The sequence below is a fragment of the Prunus dulcis genome, chromosome 2 (assembly GCF_902201215.1).
Source record: "Prunus dulcis chromosome 2, ALMONDv2, whole genome shotgun sequence".
Taxonomy (NCBI): Eukaryota; Viridiplantae; Streptophyta; class Magnoliopsida; order Rosales; family Rosaceae; genus Prunus; species Prunus dulcis.
The window spans coordinates 4,508,496-4,534,218 of NC_047651.1; the positions used below are offsets into that span (position 1 = coordinate 4,508,496).

General features: G+C 35.5%; 1 protein-coding gene across 8 annotated transcripts; it reads right to left on the minus strand.

Annotated features, from left to right (window-relative positions):
- Nucleotides 1-1,307: 1,307 nt before the first annotated feature.
- LOC117617770 (DNA-directed RNA polymerase III subunit 2) lies at nt 1,308-25,723 on the minus strand. 8 transcript variants are annotated; one of them, XM_034347301.1, is made up of 39 exons: nt 25,542-25,698; nt 25,266-25,377; nt 25,037-25,158; nt 24,273-24,365; nt 22,059-22,131; nt 21,872-21,962; nt 21,725-21,777; nt 20,223-20,287; nt 19,818-19,923; nt 19,597-19,707; nt 18,835-18,894; nt 17,574-17,612; nt 17,409-17,459; nt 17,161-17,259; nt 16,387-16,446; nt 16,193-16,285; nt 14,437-14,538; nt 12,011-12,121; nt 11,773-11,889; nt 9,909-10,025; nt 9,591-9,671; nt 8,706-8,810; nt 8,546-8,626; nt 8,321-8,452; nt 8,182-8,226; nt 7,814-7,891; nt 7,602-7,741; nt 7,396-7,486; nt 7,082-7,200; nt 6,858-6,993; nt 6,651-6,781; nt 5,601-5,726; nt 5,459-5,514; nt 3,446-3,516; nt 3,083-3,167; nt 2,900-3,003; nt 2,323-2,451; nt 1,630-1,721; nt 1,308-1,529 (listed from the first exon to the last, which is right to left on the minus strand). In XM_034347301.1, the coding sequence occupies exons 1-38, from the start codon at nt 25,592-25,594 to the stop codon at nt 1,671-1,673; spliced, it is 3,489 nt and encodes a 1,162-aa protein (XP_034203192.1). In that variant the 5' UTR covers nt 25,595-25,698; the 3' UTR covers nt 1,308-1,529; nt 1,630-1,670. The 8 variants fall into 8 exon arrangements, 7 of the variants coding, with proteins under 7 accessions (XP_034203192.1, XP_034203191.1, XP_034203193.1 ...); XM_034347300.1 differs by having other exon boundaries at nt 1,308-1,544; XM_034347302.1 differs by having other exon boundaries at nt 1,308-1,721; nt 25,266-25,374; nt 25,542-25,723.

The following is a 25,723-nucleotide window of genomic DNA, read 5'->3' on the forward strand; positions in this document are numbered from 1 at the left end:
TTTAATTTTAATTTTATTTAATGTAAAAATGGTGAATTTACCATATTATCCTTATTTAATTAATAATTTTAATTTTTAATGTTTACATTAACCAAGGATATTTTATGGTATTTTGAATTTCACTATTCTCTGCCTTTTGCTTTATATATATAGATGAAGACCACTAAATCCTTTAATCCCTCTAGCAGGTTCATTCTCCATGTCTGATTGACTTCCTATAGATGGTTTATCATGCATCAAGTTACGAATGCTGATTCCATCATCCCATACAAATCCAGCACAAGAAGATGTTCCTTGTGTATACCAAATCCAAACTTGGCTCTAGAATAAGAAATATCACATTTCTACATTCCGAAACAACACAAAATCAGTTTTTTTTTTTTGGGTCAGTCTTAATTGCATATGATGTAACGTATTTCCAGAAGCACCTTCCACGACTCCTTTGGGTCTTTGAGGTTCCCCTTCCCACCCTCATTTTCCTACTGCAAAATGAACACCTTGATGTTTGGCTGGTGCCAGAGTTTGACATGCTTATTAAAGTGCATAAAATCCAAGGGAGACACAATAGTAGTTGTAGACCTAGATATGAAGGAATTAATAAGTTGTTCAATGAAATGCAATTATATATCAAAATTATAAATGTAAACCCTAAATCTTACATGCCAGAATGAGAAATTGAACAAAATCTCAACCATGAATAAAACATTTTGAGGAGCCCTAATTCTTAAATTCTAGTCTGGACTGAATTGGAAAGTCATACCAAAAAAGAAAGACTGGAATGGGAAGAGGTGAAGCCATAAATAAGGTAGATGCCACAAGTAGGCAAAAACACACCTCCATGTGAGAGGCATGTGTTTAATTTCTGCCATTTAATTGGACATAAATGTGGATGCGTCCTTAAATTGTGAGGGGTATCAAACTAGGGGGATCAAGGCGCTAGAACTAAATCACATGGATCAAAGGTAATTTTTTGCAAATTATGTCTGATCTGGATGCCAGATAAATTTTTAGGTGCGACTGACTTATGCGGAATTTAAGGCCCACCTTGGTCAGTGGAGTAGTTGCGGCGAAGAACATCCCTTCGATTTTTGTGAAAGATGCAGATGTAAGGACCCTTTTTTGTGTGTGGACGAAATGCAGATCTATGTAAGGACTAATTTCTTCATAATTGGTATTTGGGAGTCTCACCAATGCCTTGTCCACATGTTGATATATTCAGATTTTACTTTTGGTTTTATGCCCTTGAGAAAAACAATTTTGAGGGTAGGGGTGCATATAAATTAACATATTACTGTGTACTCAGAGTAGGCGCCAAAGCTCTTTCTAGAATAAATGATATATTATTTAGAAGAAACAAATGTATACATTGAGAGATACAAGTTGTTTCCATTTGAGAAGAACAAAGTATACGGCACATACTTCCTGGCTCTCTAAGCAGCAACGAAAATGTATAAGCGGGGCAGAGAAAACCTTGTGCCATCCCTCTTCACCATGCCCATCCTTGTACCGCATTATGCGCGTTTCCACATCTGACGGCTAGCTGGCTTTAGAATGGAGCCTTTTTCATTTTTCGGTATGAATCTTTAGAATAGAATCAGTAGTATGGAAAACCGCAAAATCAAATCTCACTTTCAGTTTGTCGACTCGGTGCTATCAAGAAAAGCCATACTTCATGCCTCAGCTAGTTTTAACCGAGGAACTATGTTCATTGATTGAAGTTCCTGGAAGCAAAGCATTCAACAGTTGAAAGGTTACTTAAGATTGAAGCTGTGAAATGTAGGGAAAAACAACAAAAAGAAGAAAAAAAGATTTCAGTCAAGTTATGTCTATTCTTAAACATCAGGCATGCGGAACCATTACCGACATTCTTTAGGGTATGCTAGTTAACCATGATAACTTGCTCATCAACCCCTTTTAATAAAATTAAACCAAGAGAAATAGCTGACCATCCTTTTTAGACACATAAAAGTGTTGTGCACAAATAAGGCATATGGTTTCGGACAAAAAAAGAAAATTTTCACATAACGAAATCCGTCAAAACTAGAGAAACAAAAGTTGGAAGAAGGAATTTTCCAAGGCAGTTAAAACTATATCAAGAGCCATTTTTGCAAATCAGGAAGCATATAAAGAGGCAAATTTTCAGGTTTTCTTTTGGATCACAATTTTAAGCAGTTAATTAGACAAATTAAATTGCAAACCCAGTATCTAACTGAGAATGTTATGTCTTACTATACTAAAGGGAATGTTAAGAGACCTTCCACAAACAGGGGATGTGCCAGCTTGGATAAGCAAAAGAAGATTCAATGAATTGCCAAGCTTTACCTGAATCAAGAGCTTGCAAGCATAGGGAAGCTTCATGGTGGAAATATTATCCCCATTTTTACATGAGGAACAAATTCCAGTTTTCAGCTTATGGTTGTAATAGCCCAACAAACCACACACTCTGCAAACCTGAGGCAAAAGCAAATATTAGAAGCTACAATACAATGTCGTGTCTGAGATACCACCTTTTGAAAATTTTCAGAAAAGTTATGGTTTTTCATAAGATTGGTTTGCTTTATGGAAGATCCAAAATAATATAGTGGGTCCACAAATATCAAATCCAACCATTCAAGTGTCACACCGTCACTGAAGTTTATCGGTAATTTTGACACAATATCACTTTGTGCTGATTTCTACCAAAATTACAACCTAACAGGTCTGAATTAAGTAAGTGCACCGAAGAAAAAAATAATAATAAGAAGAATGTCATGTTGCAGAGGCACGCGAGGCGTCCCATGAAGAAATAAGTCAGCCAGAAACTCTTACTAGGAAGAAGAAATCTCCCTTTTTCGTTTTTGACATGCAACGGAAAATATCTGGAAGGTAGATTTATTAAAGAAGCACAAGCAGTAAGTACCTGAACTTCAAAAGGATCACTAGAGATCATTAGGCGTTCATAAAGCAACATACTAGCACCATAAGCAATCAAACAATCACGCTCCATTTCTCCCACTCGTAGTCCTGGTAGATGAATAACATTAGAACAAACAGAACTGCTTAACGTGAAATTAATTTGATATATCAAAGATAAAATCACAACCTCCATTTCGGGCTTTTCCCTCAGTAGGTTGTCTAGTTAGACTGACTCGGGGACCGCTTCCTCGTGCATGCATTTTATCTAGGACCTGAACATCATGTATTTATATGATATCATAAATATGACGTTGAAGTTTTAATGATCCGTAAATGTAAACTGCGCAATAATTAAAGTGTTTGATACACTTAAAATAAAATATGCCATGTTTTATGTGATAAGAGTAAATATTGTGAAGAAACTAATGTCTTCCAAGAAGCACGTAAAATAGCCATGATTGAAGATCAAAACGATCGTAGTGATAACTTTGGAAGGAACTGAAGATTCACAAGCGTGTAAAATAACCATGATTGAAAATTGAAATCTCACCATATGTTTTAACTTCTGATAGTAAATTGGTCCCATGAATATATATGCCTGTAATGGGCAACCTGTTATACCTGGAGGAAAAACACATGCATTAAGACAGTTTCTTTCGTATGATATAGATCTGTCTAAGCACATGGAACACTGTTAAGGAGCTCCTTTTAATTCAAATTAAACATAGTGAAGACCATAATTGTTTTAGGTTTTAGAAGCATAAGATATGACTCCTTTTTTAAGTATATTAAATATAAAGCTTCCAGTTGACATCATGACTCATGAGGGCCATCCTATTCGTTTCAGAAAAGTACATTTACAGTCAGTCATACAATTCTTTAGATAAACAACAAATATGCAAAAAATAATCATACTTCATAGCATATCCTTTAGAGCTCGAGAATTACAGGATTTAAGCCAATAAGTAAAACTACTGCATCATCTATGTCCAGTAATTTTCAGAATTTCTTAAGCCACAAGACTACCACTTATTATTGGGTTGGGCATGAGTCAGTACCATTGATGAGGCCAAGAAAATTAGAGGTCTGAAGAATAGGGAGGAAGAGTTCTTTCCACAAAAGATAGTTGTCACGGGTTAGTTTAATAGGAAGAAGGCTGGAAACATGGTGGTTAGAGATAGGAGGAGTGTAGGTGTGGAGGGCAGGGTCAGAAGTGGGAGGATGAGAATCAGAAAAAGGGTTAGTGAAGGGTGGGGTTGCCATGGCAGTAGATCAGAGAGGGCAGCAGAGAAAAGTTACCGTGTGGTGTTAATGGCTCATGATACCATGATAGAATTCATACTGAGAAGGAAAAAGGTCTGTAGGTGTTGAGAAAAGCAATGTCTATAATTCTATTAATATTGATAATGGGTTACAATCAATGTAGCAGATAATTAAAGACTGCGGCTCTTGACATTTACAATTGAGGGAAAAGGTGTGGATATATACACAAGAGACTACAGAAAACCCTAGGGCAAGGACCCCTGAGGATGACTCAGCAGATAAGAACAAGGAATATGCTTGTCCTTGTGTTGAATATGCCTTTGTGACCGTTGGAGCATAGCAGCTGTCATAGCATCGGTGTGTTAACCATTTTCTGGTTTTTGCTGGGTGTGATGATCATTTTGATCAACCATAGAGTTATGGCTAATAGTAATCTCATGTCTTACAAATCACAAAGCACTCTTTTTCAGTTCTTTAGTTTAGATATAGCAACCACAGTACCATCTATATATTTACAAGTAGTTTCTAAATTTGGCAATTTGGAGTTTAAGAATGGTATATATAATTTATAACTACAACTTTTTCCCAGCTTAAACTAATGCATTATTAATAATTAAGCGTTGGTTCCGACAATGGACATCTATAGATTATCAATATTAACTATGACTGAAAATGAAGGAGAGCTGATGATCTTAGGCTAATGTAATTCAATTTAGAAAATCATATTGATGTACAACCTATAAACGCATCTAGATATTAAATAGTTCAAAGATTAGTAAAATACGTAATATTTGAAAATTCTTGAAAATTCAAACTAAACTATAATTATGATATGATAGCACTAGAGGAACCAAGATGATAATGTTGTTTCATCAGTTACGTTTATGAATAGGGCTAATTTTGTCATTTGCTGTGTAGCCAGATTGAAACGAGAGAGAGAGAGAGAGAGAGAGAGAGAGAGAGAGAGAGAGAGAGAGAGAGCATACTTCATAAATAACCAAAATGCAACTATGAGGTAAGTTGTTCGTCCATTCAAATTCAACTTACGATATCCAAGATGGTCTAGAAAGATGAAATCTTTTGAATCAGATAAAGCCTGGAACATCTGGATTCAACTTAATCTCTTATAAATTCAAATAACCAATCTTTGGATCTTTTAGCATTGCAAGAAAACATCTAGCATATCAGACTGCAATTTATTCAGAAAATGATCTAATAGACACTTTAAAACATTTTCATGTGAATAGGCAATAAAATTTTCATGTGACCATGCAATGAATTTCAGAAGCAAAGCCACAACCTGAGTATATAAAGTCCTTGCCATCGTAGCTAAATCCCATCCTCACGAGGGTTTCACTATCACAAAAGAGAAATTATTTACTGAAAAGAAATCTGGAAAAAAAAAAAAGAATATAATGCAAAACAATAGATGATTTAAGCACCTTATAGCTTCAACCTTGTCTGCATGACCACCTGGTTCACCAAACGCACTGCCATAGTGAAACCTGCCACACGACACTCCTGCTTTACCCCCAAGAAGCTCTATCATCTTGCCTACAGTCATTCGACTGACAGAAAACCAGAAAAGAGAAACACGCGAATCATATACACATAGGAAGATTCCAATGATATCTACAGCAGAACATAGTCAGAAACCCAGAAGATCAATAAACAGTAAACAAAAGATAGGAATGTAACATTCAAACTTAGAAAGAACTACTTCAAATGATTTCCACACGAAATTCTAGAAAAATCTTAAGCATGGATTCCACATAGTATAACCTCAGATTGTCCCCTTTTACATATTTCTAGGAGTGCTGAAATGCAATACAATCCATCAACTGACCCAAATGATATGAGACCTAAGACCTACATAATGATTTGTGTTTAACAACCTGGCCTGGAATTTTTATTTTTTGGACCTGTTATATACTCATAATCCTTTTATTCGTTAATCTCTTTTCTCATTTTTGAGAAATGGAAGCCCAACCACCCGTACCCTTAAAATGGAAAACCTAAACTGCTATGAATTAAGGAATACTTTAGATTGAAATCTTAAAAACAAAAGAAACGGTAGAAATTGAAAAAAATAAGCTATTAGAAAACACTATAAATGGTACGACTTTGCAGTTTCTGAATTATCAATCAGAAACAACATTGCTTATGAAACTCAAAATAATGAATAGTGAGGATACAAACACACATCCTGAACATGAATTGACCCACTGAAAACTAATCCTTAACATCAGTTTCAAATGATCACCTCAACTGCCTCTTGAAAAAAAATTGACTTGAAGTTCATATTTTCTAATAACATAACCTATATTTCAAGAATGAGTAATTGACCAAAAAAAATATATATTTCAAGAATAAGTAGAAAATTCCATTTGATCTTTTCCACTCAATTCACACAAACCTCATATTGACTCAATTTGCACATGATTGATAAAACAATGAAATTTACAATAAGTAGTTCTAAAGGAAGGAATTACCTTGGAAACCCATGAGGATTCATAATTAAATCAGGGCAAATGCCACGCTCAGAAAACGGGAAATCTTCCTGCTGGACAATGGTGCCACAAACACCTTTCTGTCCATGTCTGCTACTAAACTTATCACCAACCTGCATAAGTGAAAATATATTTTAGAGGATCCTAAAGGTAAGCACAAGTATCTTAGATGACAAAACAATCTCTTGCCTCTGGTCTGCGAGTATGACGAATTAAGAATTTGAAACATAAGTTATTATGTTTATCAGAACAAAGAGCCACTTTATCGACCACACATGATTCCCCTTGAGGCCCATCATATCTTTGTGGAACAGACTTAAACTCGCTGCATATGAAAATGGGTGTAAGGAAATGAGGGAAATGATACAATCAGAATCCTAGTTTGAATACACAGGGCAAACAAAGTAGCCAACCTATCATTTAATGCTGATTTAAATTGCCCCCTTGTGACAATAGGGACCTGTTTATTTATTAAGATGTCATTTCGTCTAATAATTTCCCCAGGTGCAGCAAGCCCATCATCATCCAGCACCTATAAAAAATGCAATTCAAATGATATTATAACAAGACAACTATAAAAGATGTTGACCAAACTGAACTGGAGAAGAGACATATAAAGACTGCAGTTAAACAACAAATATAAGAAGTTAAGATAATTGCACCACCACACCATGTAGGTAGAGGTACAAGGATTTAAGGAAAGGGAGGGAAGAGGGCTTTGCATTACCCGCATTGGTCCAGAATCAAAACCATCTCTATTGGGCCTCAGTATTCTGTCTTGTGTGTTATTATCATATTTTTGATTCACTGCGCAATACCTACTCAGAAACATCTTCCGTAAGTAACCATAAATATCTAAACACTTGAGCAACAGTGTACGGCAAAGTTGTGATATTGTTATATGCAGTCACCAATGACAATGAAATTGGGTACCTTTTCATATGAATACAACGACCAAAACCACGATCCAAAGATGCCTTGTTCATGACTATTGCGTCTTCTATGTCGTAGCCACTATAACTCATCACAGCAACAGTTGCATTCTGCCCAGCTCCAAGTTTATCATAGCCCACCTGAAGAAAAAGTGATTAATTTACCAACTACAGTTGCAACAGCAACCCAAATAGAGTATAGGGTATACTAACCAACTCAATGGTCTTTGTTGTCAACAATGGCCGTTGAGGATACACCAGAAGGTAAAGCAATGAGTCCATTCGATGGAGCTACAAAAAAAATAAAGGCAAAAAAAAAAAGAAGTCAAGATTATGGTTGTAACTTGCATCAATAATGGCAAGAAATATGGCTGAACACAGGAGCTCTACGATGAAAGTACATAACCAAGTTTTGGTAACTTTCAATGCGCAAGAGGAAAACAAACATAAAAAAGGGTTAAGATCACCATGGAAACATAAAAAAAAAATCTTTTCTAAAAGAGCTTAAACAGTGAGTGGGAAGAAGGGCCTCTTTCTTTGGCCAAAGGGGTAAAGGGGCCATGTACTAATAAACCACTTGCCTGGTTATATGCAATATTTCCCATTGCTTGCTTTCCCATTGCACACTATATAAAGACCAAAGGGCTCAATTAGAATCATATAGTTAGAAATTTGGATAACCTGAAAAAAATAAAATTTATCAGAGTAAGACAAGAAAACCTGGTACGTATTTCTAGGAGACTGGTTGTGGTGAGGATATGGAATTAGACCAGCAATAACACCTAAGAGGGTTAAAGGCTCTATTTCGATATGTGTTGTTTCCGTTGTTGCCTCCTCTTCATATAGAGCAATCTATAAAAAGATAATTATGAATGTTGAGTAAATGTCTATCAAGTAAATCTCAAAATGAAAAACTTCATAAGTAAGGCTTAGACAGGAACAAACCAAAGAATTGTTCTCCTCATTAACATCAAGATACTCGATCAACCCATCACTTAAAAAATCATCAAATGTGCGGACTCCAGCCTTAAAAAGCAAAAGATATTAAAATATCAGCTTTAGTAACAATTATTTTGGTAGGAGAAGCAGCAAAAAGTATATTCACCTTCAACTCCAGCATATGATGTTCTTTGACCCTTGATATGCCCTTATCAGCAATAACTAGCGGACGACAAACTCGACCACCATCAGAAGCAATGTAAACACAATGCTGATCAAATTCTTAACCGTGTCAGGTATTTAATCATAAAAACTAGTTTCAGGGAAAAAAATAGCAGAAACATGAATTGGAGACTACAATGATAAATTATACTTAGAACGTTTTACTTTCTATCATTACAGGTGGAGAGATCAAACAACATAACAATTCTATTCCAACTGCTACAACATTATAGATTGTTATTATATGCATTTTAAGATTTGCTTCATAAATTCTAATGGGGAAAGTGATGACAGGAGGGTGACTTAATGTTGCCAAATTTGCTTCACCAATTCTAATTGCAGAAAGTGACAAGGACCATAAGGCTGTTCAATCAGCTGTACAGGAAAAAAAAGTTTGGGTGACAACTGAGCTGGAATTGTATAGGTCCAAGAGAAAAAATAATTTAGCGGTGGTTTGAAAGGATTTTATTTTTTTCAGCATTGGACAAGCTTTATCTTCAGGTAAGGCACAGGGATCTTACTAGAGGAGTATCAAGTCATCATCTGACTCTACTCGATTATAATTGAAAAGTTGGGAACCTGGTACATTTAGGCTTGAAATGGGGTTAGAAGTTACAAATTGGGTTCCTTGCATCAGAGTCGAGTAGTCTCAAAACCTTCCTACATCAAGTTAATAATAGCCTCTACAGGCTCACTAAAGGGGATTGAAGATGCCATTGCCCACGAAGTGCATGCCTTGTAAGTGGAAAAGAATCACATGTAGTAGTTTGCAGCTATAAAAAGGAATTAGAAGAGGAAGAAAAAAGTAATTTGGAAGTTAAGAATTTACCTGTTTTTCATTGACAAAAACACTTACAAACTCCCCAATTTTCCCAGCTCTGCGCAACTTTCTCATTGCAGCAGCAAAATGCTAAGATTTAAGAAAAATGATTGAATGAAATAAGTATCTATCACCAAAGAGGAATACACAACAGCACCAAGACACTAATACATAAATCATATAACAGAAACATCATCTGCAAATTTTTCTGGCAGGACACCCCATCACACCTGGTCATTTTTGTGACTGGCAAACAAACTGAACAGCCGTGATGGAACTATATGTGCGTGCATATGCATAGACATCTGTATGGAACATTGTTATTACCTGTGGCTTCCTATGCTTTCCAAGGATGTTTCCGTTGAACAAAACTAGAAAAGAATATGGTGTGTGAAGCTCCTCTCCTGATAGTACTTCCAAGCCTTCAACACCCAAACAGTAGCACTATTGCACAAGAAATTAAATAACACAAAGTGTAAGCCTTTCGCACTAAAAAAGGAATAAACTAAAAATTAATATGGCCAGTGGATTAGCTAATGCACATACAGGAACAATAAATGTTCAGTTTCTGAATATCTTTTCAAACTATAGGGGATATCTGCTGAAGCTAGATATTATCTACAAGTCCAATTGATTTTTTGGAAGTCAACAAATTGCAGGTCCTACTTAAATCAGTTTTCAGGAAAACATAAAAAATCCTATCTTTTAATTGACAGCAAAACATAAGAAACTTTCATTTTCTAACAAAAGATTATTTTGCCGAAACTACAATTCTGGTCCTTATAATTTTAGGCTATTTACTACTTAGTTCCAACTTCTCAGTAGATTTTTTTTTTCCATTCAAGTCCCTGTAATTAATAACTGATGCAATTAAGTATAAATCAGGGTTTTCCTCAGTTAAATTAATGGAATGTGCATGTTCTGCATACAAAGTTATTATTCATCATGTTGAAAAAAAAAAACACCCTAAAACTGTACTAATGACCCTTTTACGTGGCTTCATTGCATATATACATTAAACTTTTTAATTGCTTTGAAAAGAAACTATTTATTGATCAATTTTTAAAGAAACACAAATAGTTGTGCACAAGAAGTCTGTGGGACCAAAATTAACCACGTCTTGCTACGTGTCTAACGCGAATGAACAAGACTTAAGTGCCCTCACACCTTTAACTGGGTTAAACGGACTGTGAATTCAGAATTGTTTAAAGGGGCCCAATGCGAATTAAGAAACTATCAACCCTTCCATCAGGGGGTCCTTGGCTAGCACCACACCATAATGTCCCCTCACCTTGAGGTTTGTTCATCTTACAGGGTATAATCATTACTCGAGAAAGGTGGAGATCTTTTGCTCCAACAAAGATTACATCAGAACTAAACAAACAAGGACAGAAATACACAATACAGATGCAGATAGATACAAATACCATCCCACGGACATGCACATTCTGTCAATTTAAATGATAGAAATCTTGATTTGATCTTTATTTCAACCGTTATTAATTTCAGTAATTTCATTGAAAAATATTAAAATAATAGAGGCCCAAAACAAATTTAATCCTATAAGAACATTTTTGTACCACAAATTAATATATGTATCCAAGAAATTGCAACCTAATTATATACCAACATTAGCACGATAATATACTAACCTATAACGAACAAGAATCAAATATCTAATGTATACATAAAATGTAGGAATGAGAACTATACTAAATTTTATTATTTAGCATCTACTACCCAGAGTTTTCAAAGGCAAATTGAGGCCCAACTCAGAATGAGGCGAAAGGGAAATGCCTCCTGCATCCCTTTGAAAAGCCAAAATGCCTGAAGAGTTGGACTTTTTGATGAAGTGTGTGCCTCGCTCCAAAAGGTGTGTCTTGTGCACACTAGTTTCTTAGAGCTTGGGATTTTGAAAAGATAAAGAGAAAGGAAAAATAAAAAATAAAAAAACCCTTTCTCCTTCCCAATAGCAGCAAAAGAAAACTTAACCCGAAACAACCTACCGCTATAATATAGTAAAATATAATGCAATTCTTCAACCATATAAGACTTAACAATTACACATGCAAATGCAGAAGGTAATGCAATTATTAAATATGCCATCACTTATTGTATGATGCAGCACAATAAATGAAAACAAAAATTACACCTCCATGAGTATATTAAAAATGTGTGATGACGAGCATACCAGAGAAATTAACGGGCTCTCCTCTTCATCAGTTGTCACATGAGTCATCAGGGCCAAGTTTTTTATCAGTCCGCAAGGTTCACCTTCTGGAGTATCACAAGGGCAAAGCATGCCCCACTTCACCAAAACCGATAAAGAAAAAGCAAAATACCGTAAGTACAAAGATACATATATATTCAGATATCCATCATGTAAAAGGTGGCACATTTTCAAAGCGTTGCAAAGACATCACCCTTACCTGGCTAGGTTGTAAAGCCCTAGGTCCACTTACTTTCCGTGTCTTCTCAAATTGCGGCTTGATTCTGGTCATATGGCCTAGACACCCTATAAAAGATAACCTCGCTAACACCTGCCATAAGAGGGAACTTAATGAATCAAACCTGAGAGAGCCTAAGAACCACAGACTCAGGAATTTATTTATTTATTTTTTTAAACATGCACCAAGAATTGATTTTGTATTTGTTTTCGAATATATATAGAAAAAGGAGCACAAGAGAAGATCGAGAATATGTCCATCTTCTTTTTCTTTTTTTTTCATATAATGACAAGAAAAAAGTCAACAACTCCATCTGAACAAAGCCTCCAGCCCTACAACAAAGCTGAACGAGTTACAATCAACAAACCTCACACACATCAAGATGAATCACACTAAAGAAAATATCCCAAAAACTCTTAAACAAACAAACACAGCCAAAAGCAAAAAATCAGACTTCATCCCAAATAAAATCAACAGCTTACACTCTCACTAAAAATTATACTGTTGCCTTTTGTTTGATAGGGAATGATATTTTTTTTTTGGACAAACTACATAAAACCTCCCTAACCATAGGGTCATTTTCAAGTTCATACTCACCTTTAGGGACATTTACGAGTACATACTCAAACCCCCAGAAAATCTTCAAATTGCCCCCTCTGTTACACAAACTGTTAATGAATCTGTTAAATACTGATGTGGCAAATATGGGTCCTATTTTTCAATGAAGTGGACTCCATATGGCAAATTAATAATAAACATTTAAAAAAATCATAAATTCTTTACAGTTATTTAGAAAAATAAAAAAATAAAAAATAAAAAAACCTAAACGGCCAAATCGCTCATCACCCAGCCCCCCTCTCGATCGATCTTGCTGCCCAATTCCGATGAAGACACCCACCACAAGAGTCCTGATTGCACAAGTAAGAAAATGACTCCACTTTTTGTCTGTATTAGTTAGTTGAGAGTTGATTAGGTTAACTCTTTATTAACTGAGAGAGTTTGTATTGAGGAGTGAGTTGAGAAATCATATCATGTTCTTTGTGAAAGAAATAATATCATTGTTGTTCTTGAGATATTGAGTTAAGTTGAAGGCAGTTTCTATCAGCCCAGCGCCCCTCCTGATCGCCCATCGCACCTCCCGATAGACCCTAAATCTCTCAGCCCAACGCCACCCCTCTTCTCCACACAGCCCCGCCCCAGCCCCACCCCCTTTCCCTCCGTCCCACTTTGTCTCTCTCTCTCTCTCTCTCTCTCTCTCTCTCTCTCTCTTACATCTGGTTAAGTCCAATTATGCTAACACACCCATATCCCCACCACCAAGCCCCATACCCAGATCTGCAAGTGGCTAGACTCCAGATTGTGAAACAAATGCAACAACATCCATTTTTATTTTTTTTTCTTGAATGATCCAACCATTTGGACTAATATGGAGGAACCAAAATCACGCCCTTGAAAAAATTGATAACCCATTTTCAAAACGGGACCAAGTTCTCGAAGCTCAAAGTTGCAGGAGTAGGGGATTTGGCTGGAACAAGATGGGTTGTAAAGCTGGAATGGGTGGCCTAGGTAAGTTATTTGAGGATGTGAGTGGAGGAGCTGGGTGGTCGTTTGGGTGGCTTGGGTGGTGGTTTTGGTGGCTGGAGTAGCTGGGTTCGCTGGGTAGGGGGCTTGGAGGAGAGAATTTTTAATTTTTAATTATATATTTGTACACTTGGATTCATGTCATTAAAAAATTGGACCCATATTTGCCACATCAGCATTTAACAGATTCATTAACGGTTTGTGTAACCAGGGGGGGGGGGAATTTGTAGGTTTTCCAGGGGTTTGAGTATTTACTCGTAAATGTCCCTAAAGGTGGGTATGAACTTGAAAATGACCCTATACTTTGGGGCTTTTATGTAGTTTGTCTTTTTTTTTTTTTCCAGAACGAAGTTACTAAAACAGTATGTACAAGAAATCCATTAATTACCACACACAAAAAAGGGTAAGAAGATTTGCCCACATTATGGGAGGGGACACCAATGAAGAGATAATTAACAACACGACCTTCCTTTTTTGAAGTGGCCATCTTGTCCACTTTCTCTGTATTTTTATTGTTTTCCAGCAATAATATTTGCCTTTTTACTGGCAAAAAATGCTAACATTATTGAAAGATTCTAGAAGATACATACTACATATGCACATATGTCTACAATAAAAATACATGGTTTATAGGAGATAACACCATACAAAATACAGCGTAAATATATATATATATATAATAACACCATAAAAAATACAGCGTAAATATATATATATATATAGAGAGAGAGAGAGAGAGAGAGAGAGAGAGAGAGAGAGAGAGAGAGAGAGAACATGGTTTATAGGAGAGAGCACATTTCAAAGAATGTAGATGATGGGAAGCAAACCTGTGTCATTCCTTTACTGTCCATCTTGAACCGTTTGATATTGAAGTTTCCGGTAGATAGGGTTCTTTCAAGGCCATGGGTAATACTGTCTTTAATTATGCACTGCAGTAGGAAAAAATAAAATAAACAAAAGAGAATGAGAGGTTTAAATTTTACATTAAAATTCTTTAAAATGTATATTCATTCAAAAGAAATTTTTAACTCCAACGTCCAATGCTCATTAAGGATAAAACAAGATCTCCGTTACATAAAATGAAATGATAGTGATCGCAATCAAATGACTAAATGATTTCCGATTTGGTTGATTTTTTGCACGGATGATCCTTGAAAGAGAGCCTTGAATATAGATGGTTCAGATCACTAGATTGCAAAACGAAGAAAGAATGTCGCATTCTTCTTACATGCAAACATAATGATTCCAATGATTCCACAACCCACCATGATACCCAGAAATGAACCCTCTCCCACATGTATTCTTTCTCCAGCCCCTAGCAACATGAAGCAACCTTCTGTCCTACTCCGTCCAAATAACCCAGAAAACAGCCATTAGAGTGCATTTAACAGAACCATGCCATCTTCATTCCTCCCAAAAACTTGAGCCTTTCACATTGCAAAACCACAAAAGATTCTGGTATAACCCACCTCAATTTGATCTCCCTAAACAGCATAAACCATAAGAATGAAGAAGAGATGATAAGTTCCTCCCAAAGCACCCTTATTACACATAACACAACAATGGGGAAATTGTTTGCTCGTTTAATGACCAGGCCTTTTTTGTTCAAATTTCATCTACTTCTTCTCCCCAAGGTACCAAATATTGGCAACCAATCTTCCAGTAAAACCCAAGTGTCAATGATCGAAAGGGGCAGAAGGTCTACCTTTCCAGACTTTTCTCCAATGTTTCGGACAAATTTCAGTAATATAGTGTTTCACTAGAATTTCACTGTTTTTTGTAGAATTTCTGACAAAATAAGTAGATTTTCAAGAAATGTTAAGGGATATTTAGTAGAATTTCAGCAAATCCAGCTGAATCTTGGATTAGGTGCTGATCTAATCTGAGAAGTTTGAAGAAGATAAATATGAAGTTGGGCGTTTCATTGTTTCTTCTCTGCCCACCTCAGGACCAAGAAAGCAACCTCTAGCCTCATCAAATCTCAAATTTATCAATGACTATCATATTGTCCTCCCTTGTGTTTCTTCTGTAATTCAATGTACTTGGGTGTTAATGGTTATTGCTCTGCTGTTTCATCCTGTATTGCTGGTTGTTTCTTCTTCAATGAAGTTTGCTGTTTCTGCTCTTCCTAAGAGAGTACCTCTTAGTTGTTTTAAATTTTATCCTTAATAGTGGGCCTATCAAGTTTGTCTCCTTTCCACTCAGGATTACCTTCAATTGAAATTCTATCTTTTACGCCACTTCGAACCTTTGGCTCTTTTAATGAAGTAATTTTCGAAAGAAAAAAGAAAGACAAAGATGAGAAATTTACATGTCTAGTTTTTGCAATATAGATTAGTATAACATTTCCTAAGCCTATCTCTAAAATTTTCATGTTTCAAAATAGATGTTCATCATTGCTTAGTTTTCCCTGCCATTTCCACAAATCTGGACTACTGAAATATCTACTAATATCGATTTTTTAATCCTTGCTTCTTCCTAGTAAAAACATCATGATGCGTAATTACCAATGGTTGTTATCTGGATTGTAAAGAATACTCAATTGAAAGATTGCAGACTATATTAACAATTCCCAGCAGATACCTGTGCAAAGTCAAAACGGCTAGACCTGCTAGGCTTTGTTAATATGTTGTCTACAGCCTTCTTAACTTCAGCAATCATTGTCTTGAACAGATCCTAAGAAAATAAAGAATGAGGGAAGAACCACATGGAAACAAGTAACAACAAACTTTCAAACCATTCTGTTTAGAATAGGAGAGCAATGAAAGCACACATACCTCAAACAAAAGAGAAATTAATTGGCCAGATAACTCAATCCGCTTGTTCCCAACATAATCCTAACATCAAAAGGGGAAAACTCACGTTTTTTTATCTGATATCTGCATAAACAGAAGCAAAAACACAACCGTAGCTCTGACAAAATGCGAACACACACAACCACACTCAACAATAACAAACAACACGGACACATGACAGTATCAAGTTTTGGGCCTTTCCAAAAAAAAAAAAAAAAAAAACCCATAACTTGCCATGGCGGAGCTAGGGTTACCAGCTCACCAACAAAAGGAATTATCAAGGTACAAAAAAAATTGGCAGCTTGATCTTTACCATAGAAAATAGGATGTGTAATATAGAGGGAAGTGATTTAACACCCTTCATGGAATCCTCAAAGATGCCATGGTGTCTCAATTATAAACTGGTAGTGAATGGAGAGCTCTTTGTTATTAATAAACCAACTTTAGCATGGATGAAGATCTCAAGTGAATAAAGCTGCAACATTATGAATAACATATGCTTTAGCATGGGTTTCAAACAATCAGTTTGTCCACCCAGAAAGAAGCCATTCCTATAAACTTTTTCAGTGTGGATTTCAGCAAACACGATTGTCTTGTTGCTTCTTCAAAATGTTCGGGATGAACTAAAATTCAGAGATTATTTTCTTTGCTTTCATTTTAAGGTATTGCCAACATAAAATCAAATCTGGTTTGGAATGATCAAATCTCATCTATTAATCATAAGGAATGGAAAAGAATTTGGAGTGAATTAACTACCTTGTCATCCATTGCATCCTTGTTTAAAATTGCATCCATTATCCTTCTCAACATGACAGCAACATATATGCATTTTGGACGAAAATTGTCCTGACACACCTACAAAAACAAGAAAGGCACAAAAAAATGTTATGATCAAACAAATGAAGCATGTTATAAGATGTTTTAAATTGAGAGAGAGAGAGAGAGAGAGAGAGAGAGAGAGAGAGAGAGAGAGGGGGGGGAGAAGTGGGGAAGGAACACCTTACCTCAACATTAGCAAGAAACACATCTTGAAGAACAGTCATTACTCTACCGTCCTAATGGAAACAATTGAAGCCACAAATAAGAAATTAGAAATTTTCAAAAAAAAAAGATAAATTCAAAAGAACAGTGACACATTTCAGCAAAAAAAAAAAGAAGAAATAACTAACATTCTCAGATGAAGCACCAGCAAAACTGAACCTCTTCACCTGAAACATGAAGCAGCAAAATACTAATTTAATACGCAACTGATTCCCATTTTAGGGTTTTTTTTTTTTTTTTTTTGGCAAAAGGTCACAGCTAGCATTTGAAAAGAAAGGAAATAGATACTATAAATAGTTACAATTCATTTCCACAAATAGACAGAGATAGAAATTTAGAAATGCAATTGTAAGATATTTAGACTTCAATTCAGAACAGATCAATGGTGGTGGAGATGTCCTCTTGAGCAGGACTCATTTGGTGTTCTGCTATTCAAATATCGGAGTGCAGTCTGAGTGGGTAGGACTCCACCAGCGAGGTTCACTTAGCTGCCTCTGGAAATTCATCTCTCAGGCTTCCCTTTTTTCGCACAGGGGTCTAACTTTGTGGTGGGGAATGATTCTAAAATTAAATTTGGAGGGAGATGTTTGGCTAGGTTAGTTTTCTTTTGAGTGTTTAATCCCCTACTTATATTGGCTTTCCACAATCCACAAAGTTGTTATCTCATCCATTACTCTAAGTAAAATTCTTTAAATTTCATTTACTCTAAGCATTATCCAGGAGCTCTAAGAGGCCTAAATTCCTTGCGGAGCAAAAAAGTAAATGGTAAGGTATTTGAGGGCCATGTAAATAATAACAAGAAGTACCAAAATCATTAGCGCACCACACTCTAAGGCATACTGATGTTTTCAATCAACCTTCCACAAAGATATACCACTACATTGGTCAAGGAAGGGCACACCCAACCACACAAATATCTAGGTTGACAGTGAAAGGGCATAAGCTTCCTATGAGTAGATGAAATCTGCACTACATGGACCTTTACTTCACCTTGGCCCGGCCATGTCAATACAACAGGAAATTGGTAAGATCATGGCTTACTAATAGGAATACTACAAATGAGTGAAGACCTTATGGAACAAAGATGTATTTGGCACTTGTGCATGTACTCACATCCAAGAGCAATGCCCAAATCCATGTAATGTAGATTGATAAATAAGAAATAAACAGGAAGAGAGAGAGAGAGAGAGAGAGAGAGAGAGAGAGAGAGATTGAAATAATAGCCCCCACATTAATTGCAAGGCCATATGCAATTTCAGAGTTGTTTTGGTCTCCATTGAAAGAGATGTATCCCAAAACAATAAAATTGATGCTTGAACATCTGAAGTCTGTTTCCAGATAATAAAATGAAATCATCACAATTCAAAACAAGGGTACCACACGGAACACCTTTGTTTCAAGGTAGGCCAAAGCTTGCTCTTGCTTATGTATACCTTCCTTTGCACAATCCTGAAATTAGAGAAACAAACTCAAAAGATGAGACTAATACAGAAAAGGACGTGTTTGCAGGCCCAAAATGTACAAATAAAAACTGAAACAGGTAAACTAATTAAAAAAAATTAAAAAATGTTCACAACAATGGGAGTGCACCGGCAAAGGCAATAGTTTTTGAAGAGACAAGAAGACACAATGTTACAAATTTACAATTTATGAGATGGAATATCTATGTTGGGAACGACAAGATGAATAAAACTCAGTGCTTTGGGCTGACATATGTGCTTTCTAAGCATTTTGAGGTCTTTTAGTTTTAATATTGTAGAAAATTCTGGTATTTTTTGTAATTTTTTATTTTATTTTATTTGGAGCTAGGGTTTGGAAAGAGTATTTAAACAACTTTTGGTGGTTGTAATCAGACTGATCGTATTATTATCAATAAACCTTTCAGACATTTCTGTTATCTTTGTTCTAGGATTGAACGCTGATTTTTTTCCTATTATCCTGATGCTCGTAGGGTTTTGAGCTCTATTATCCTTTTTCCCCATTAAAAAAACTGAGCCAACACAACTCAATTTAAATGGGCCAACCCAAATCAATTAAAAAAAAAACTGGGTTAGGTTGGGTAAAAAATTCATCATTTACTGTGCCAATTCCATTTCTAGACAAAGAAGCTAATCATTTGCTTACATTACTTGACCATGACCATATTAATACCTCAATAGATGGCATTAGCAGGGCAGCATATCGAGGATCTCTTCCAACCATCTGTACTACTTCTTGATCACTCTCCATTCCCATAGCCTTCATGACCACCATAATAGGAATCTATAGAAAAGGTTTTTGAAAAGAAAAATAAACTACAGTAAGATATGAGAGTCACAAGATACCATGAAACAGAATCTTAAATTTCTTGAAATGAAATGTGGCATTACAACCTTTTTGACAAACTGGTTAAGCATCAAATAGATCTTCTGATTTTCCATCTGAATAATAGTTTTGCTTTTTATTCTCTCTGAGCTGCTCGTAACAGATGCATTTAAACTAAAACAAAATGAAAGGCTTATGAAAAAATAGAATTAGTAAAAATAATCAAACTAGAAGGGACAAAACGGTGAAATAAAGGTTCACCATTATCTTGGTACATACCTCACCAAAAACGAAACCAAACTAGAATTCTATTCTATTTTATTTATAAATAAATAAAAAGAAACCAAACTACTTCTATCTACCCCACGACAGCACCCAAATCTAATAAAACAACAGAAAATAAAATATCCTAAAGCCTGGACTGTAGACAGCAAACACCTATAGTAAAGAAAAACAAAGAAAGAGGAACTCACTTCCCCTTCTTGTCCATATCAATGATAATCCTGTTTTTTGAAAGTTGTTCCTGCATTAAAAGCACCTGGAAGGGATTGCAGTGTCATCATATGCTGAAACAAAAAAACTATGAAGAAAGAAGGAAATTAAATAAATAAAAAAATTGGCCATGTTTAGCCAGACTGCATAGAGGGGCTCAGCTCGTTGTCAAACGGTTTCATTACAAGTTGTTAGTCCAGATAGAAGAAGCTTGGAACTCAGAGTCTTCGGGGTTGTTTACAGTACTTATTTTGTATGTTCATAGATAAGTTCTCTCTCCCCCTTTTCTTGTCACAAGATTTGGAAGACTAAAAGTGCCATCCAAGGTACAAGTATTAGTTTGGATGAATGTTCAAGGCGGAAAAAATACTTTTGACATTAATCAAAGGAGAAGGACTAATGTTAGTTCATCTCCCTATTGGTGTATTATGGTTTATGTGACAACAGGAGGCTGAAAGTATAGAACATCCTTTTCCCTCCCACTCTATTGTATTCAAGCATTAACAAGTTGTTTAGAGAAGCTAAGGGCCTGTTTGGGAGTACTGATGTGGGAATAAGAGCTTTTTCTGGGAGTGACTTTACTAGAAGCACCTAGCAGGTGATTCTGGAATCACACATTTATGTACTTTATGCTTTTTGAGGGCACAAACAAAATTCTTGTGCAAAAGTAAGGTGATTGTTAAATTTTAGTTGTGTGGATGGAACGAAATAAAAGGATTTTGTGGAATTAAATTCACTAGGCATCCTTTGAATTTTGGGATACACCTTTTTATTCATCTGGATTGGCAGGCAGCTGTTTCCATGAGATACCATTTAGTTTATACGTTTTGCAATGTTAACTTGAGATCCTACCAAACATTGTGTGAAGTTTCTATCTAGCAGATAGATTGTTCAGAGATCTTTTATGTAATATCAGTGAACAGTTTGTTCACTGTGTTTGTACTATATTAATAAATTATTTTGTATCTTTATCAACTACATCAATTGCATAAAGAGGAAAAAACCAAAACATGAAAGCTAAAGAATCTGACAGCAGCCCACTGCATTCTAACAGCTAGATCTGCGCAACAACCAACACAAGAAAAACAAAAGCAAACTCAAAGGTTCCTAAAAAAACGCAAATTGAACTGTTCCTCAAAATGTATAAGACCCTCAGGTGGTGAGAGAGGATGGGGAAAAGGATAAGAATTACGATAGGTCAAGGGTTTGATCCCTTCCAATGTAACAATATATACATATACATACATATAATATATGTGTGTGTGTGTGTGTGTGTGTGTGTGTGTGTGGGTGGGTGTGGGTGTGTGCGGGCAAAATAGCTCAAAAATGGAAGGGAATGAAAATTCATGGGCCCCAGCTATTTCATCAACTGTTTTATTTTTAATGGATAAAAAATTAAAAATTAAAAAAATAGTAACAGATTATGGTTCAGTTACCATCTAATTTATTGAAAAGTAACAGATTATGGCAGAGAGAATATTACCTTCTCATTTCCCTTGATTATGAAGTATCCTCCAGGGTCGAGGGGGCACTCACCTACAGATGCACATTCATTATAGAGCAGAACAAAGCATGGAGATGAAAAAGGGGGACAAGAAACAAAGTGAGTTTTATTTTGTTCTGCACAAACCAAGTTTGGCAAGTTCAGATTCGGTTTTCCCATATAGGATGCAGGAGCAACTCCGTAGCATAATAGGCATCCTTCCGATTACGACACCTTTCTGCAAAAAAATAAAAATAAATAAAAATAAAAAACTTCATATTATATCCAAATACATGTTTTCAAACAAATCTGTCTAGAAACAATTTCTAAATACCTTCTCCACTCTAGTCTTTTGATCATGACTTCCTTGAATGTACTCTACATCGACTTTTATTGGAGCAGAATACCTATAATTTACAGAAATCATATTCAATATGGTTCAGTTATGTGCATGGAAGTGAAAAATAGGCATGATATTTGTATTTCAGACAATAATTGTCTAAATTGCAAACAGAATAGAAAAAGGTTTACCACAAGGTACCGATAAAATACTACATACTCAAACAATGCAAGTTTTAAAGGATACGACCCATACTGACCAAGAGGAATATTCCCATAATGTTGTTCAATTTCAAAAGCTTACACCATGCCAGCTTTTTGTTTTAAACTCGTACCCATCCCAAATGACATCGTCTGGCTTGTGTTTTAAAAAAAAATAAACAACCAGACAAATAAGGAGCCGAGGCCCCTTTCTCATATAATAATCAGGTGGAATTCTTTGGAAAAAAATGAAATCAAAAAATAAAAACCAAGTTATCTGATTAGCCATTTTGCAAGGATATTTTGGCATTCAGGAGGAACCCAGTGACTTGGGGGAGATTTCAAAAGGACTCCAATACCATATTAAACTGTTAGGGTTTACTCAAATGGTCCTCAAACTTATACCGGATTTACATTTTGGTCCCTCAACTAAATTATTCGTTCAAATGGTCCATCAACTATATATTATTCGCTCCAGTGGTCCTCCCGTCTAATTTTCTGTTAGATTTAACCTAATTTTAGGGTAAATAATGACCAAATTGCCTCATATTTAACGGAAATATTGACAGAATGTAACGGTACGACCAATGGAGCGAATAATATAGAGTTGATGGACCATTTGAACAAATAATTTAATTGAGGGACCAAAATGTAAATCAAGTATAAGTTTGAAGACCATTTGAGTAATTTACCCATGTCCTTATTATGATTGAATGACAATTATTACCCACTGACTAATTAATATGCATGAATGACACTGAATACTCTTCAAGACCATGGAGTGCAGTCTACAAACAATAATGCCCTACGCATAGCAAACAAAGAGAGACTTCATCAATAATAGAGGCCCAAAGAAGCCCAGCCAACAAATGCAAAAAGTTCATAATTTCTCTTTTTTAAAGTATAAATAAATAAATTTATCATTAAAAAAACACACAAACATGGGACGGAGTCCACTGCAACAATCCTAAAGCATCTGTGCATATACATCTATCTGAAAAGAAAGTTCAGCTGTAAATGTGGCAGCCCAACCAACATTTATGGCCAAGAAAACACATATGATAAATAGCTGTGGAAAACCATCACATAAGGTCATGAGCTTCAAAGTTCAACTCAGAAAAAAAAAAAGCTTTAAAGTTGCAAGGATCATGTCCTTCGCTAATTTTTAAAAACAAAAAGAAAAAACAACCATTGTCACTAGAAAGAAAAAAACAACCATTGTCACTAGAAAGAAAAAAAATTTCAAGAACAATTTAGGCTTGAGAAATTGTCAGACACAAAAATAAACTTTCGACTAATCTGCAATTAAAGAAAGAGGGATAAGAAATCACCGCAAACAAGATAAATTTTTATAAAAAAAAATTCTTTAAGAATAAAGTTCACAAAAAAAAAAACCCACAAATTTGGAACTCCATATAGAGAATCATAACACACCTAACATTTCATGGTATAATTTTTGTTTAAGCCAACTATGAATTTCAAGACCTCAGTACAGTTTAGCCTCTTTTCTATTTCATTATACATTTTAAGTAATATTCAGGATGTAACACAGCTACACAAGGTATATATGATGCAAAACCAAGGCTCCGTTTGGATGTAGGTATTTGAAAGACAGGATTTGGACAAGAAAGCTAAACGTGCAGTAATAAAATTTAAAAAAATTAACTATAAAACATAAGATTGAATGTATTTGAAATAACTAGATGTAATACATTTGAAATGATTATATGCAAGTAGTCATTTGGAATCCATATTCTTATTCAAATCTTAGCATACATAGATTGCACTAATCTAAACAAACATTTTAACCTTATAATGTCATCTAAATCCCTAGATTTAAATCACTTCATCCAAATGGAACCCAAAGGAGAATAAAAACAAGGAAACGAATAAGTAACTTTTATTAAGTTGGACAAACCAAAAGTACAAAATCACAAATCGCACCACTGTGATTAATAAAGTGCAATCCAGTACAAATTAAATGAGAAGTCTATCAAACAGATCTTACGTCATATCAGATAAGCGGCATGTATGGGGAGCAATCTTTTCAGTGACACCATCCATTGTAAGCGAGGGCTCACCAATAGAAATATCTTTAAACCTGCACCAAAGGAAAAGTGCATATTAAACTGCCTGAAATGTTCTTCACAAAAAGGACAAGTATATATTAAACTGCCTGAAACGTTCAAACACTTTAAACAACCTTTATATAGGGTAATATTCACTTTCCAGATTTCTGATACAATTTAACAGAAATTAAAACAAGCCTGGAAAGACATGTCTCTAGGTTTTAGCTCTTTCTTGCCTTTCTCTGGTTACTGGTGGGGAATGGGAACAGATTTGGTTTTAGGAGACTTCGCAGATAGGGAAGTTTCCCTTGTGCACATCTTTCCCGTGACTTTATAGACTTCCAACTTTAATAGTGCTCCAATTGCCAATAAGTCTGGGGATTCCTCATTCCCAATAAGCTAGAATGTTAGGTTTTTACGAAATTGAATGATTTGGGGTTTCAGTAGCTTTTCTTCTATTTTAGAATGTTCCTTTACAAGTCGATAGACTGAATAGAAGATCTTGGAAACAGCTTACATACATTTTAATTGTTTCATTTGTATGTATTTTCCTGATGAAATTTCATCACTGAAGTTCAAGCAATGACATTAGAGATAAGATTACCAACTAAGCAAGCACAATCACACAACCAGGAAAATGTTATTCCTACTAAAACAGGGAAATACGAACCATAAGAAAAATCAATAAAAAAAAGTACTCAACCTGAGATAAATACTTGGATCGACGCCAGACACAATCCGATCATTGGCACGAACAATTTTCTTGATTCCCGTGTTCACAAAGTAATTAAACGAGTCCAAATGTTGCTTTACCAGCCCTCTCACCTATATATGAATTCTTTTAAACTACCGAATGCAAATAATAACAATAGCAACGATGGCAATAACAACAATACCAATATTTAGAAATAAATATCTGACAATATTCAAACCTTAAGAAACTCCGGCAGAAGTGCGAATTTGTCCGTGGCAGATTTGATAGGAGCGGCGAGGAATTCCTTATCAATGGCCGAATGAAGAATTTGCTTTCCATCATTAGACCTACTTTGAATAGTAAGAGATCGAAAATTAGAATCACACCAAAAGCCCTAAACGCTTGCCAGAAACTGTTATTGATAATCAACAAATAACAATTTTTACAATATATATATATATATATAGAGAGAGAGAGAGAGAGAGAGAGAGAGAGAGAGAGAGAGAGAGAGTACTTTTGCTTGTTGTTCTTTGGAGGGTCGGCCGAGGAGTCTTGTGCAACGCCCATGGCCGATGGCTTGTTGAAGAGTTCTAGTTGTCAAGACTTAACACAGAGACAGAGGGAAGGGAAGACGTTTGTTGTCAAAAGATTAAAACCCTCTAAAACCCTGCTCTGTTTCCTTTCCTTTCATTTTTA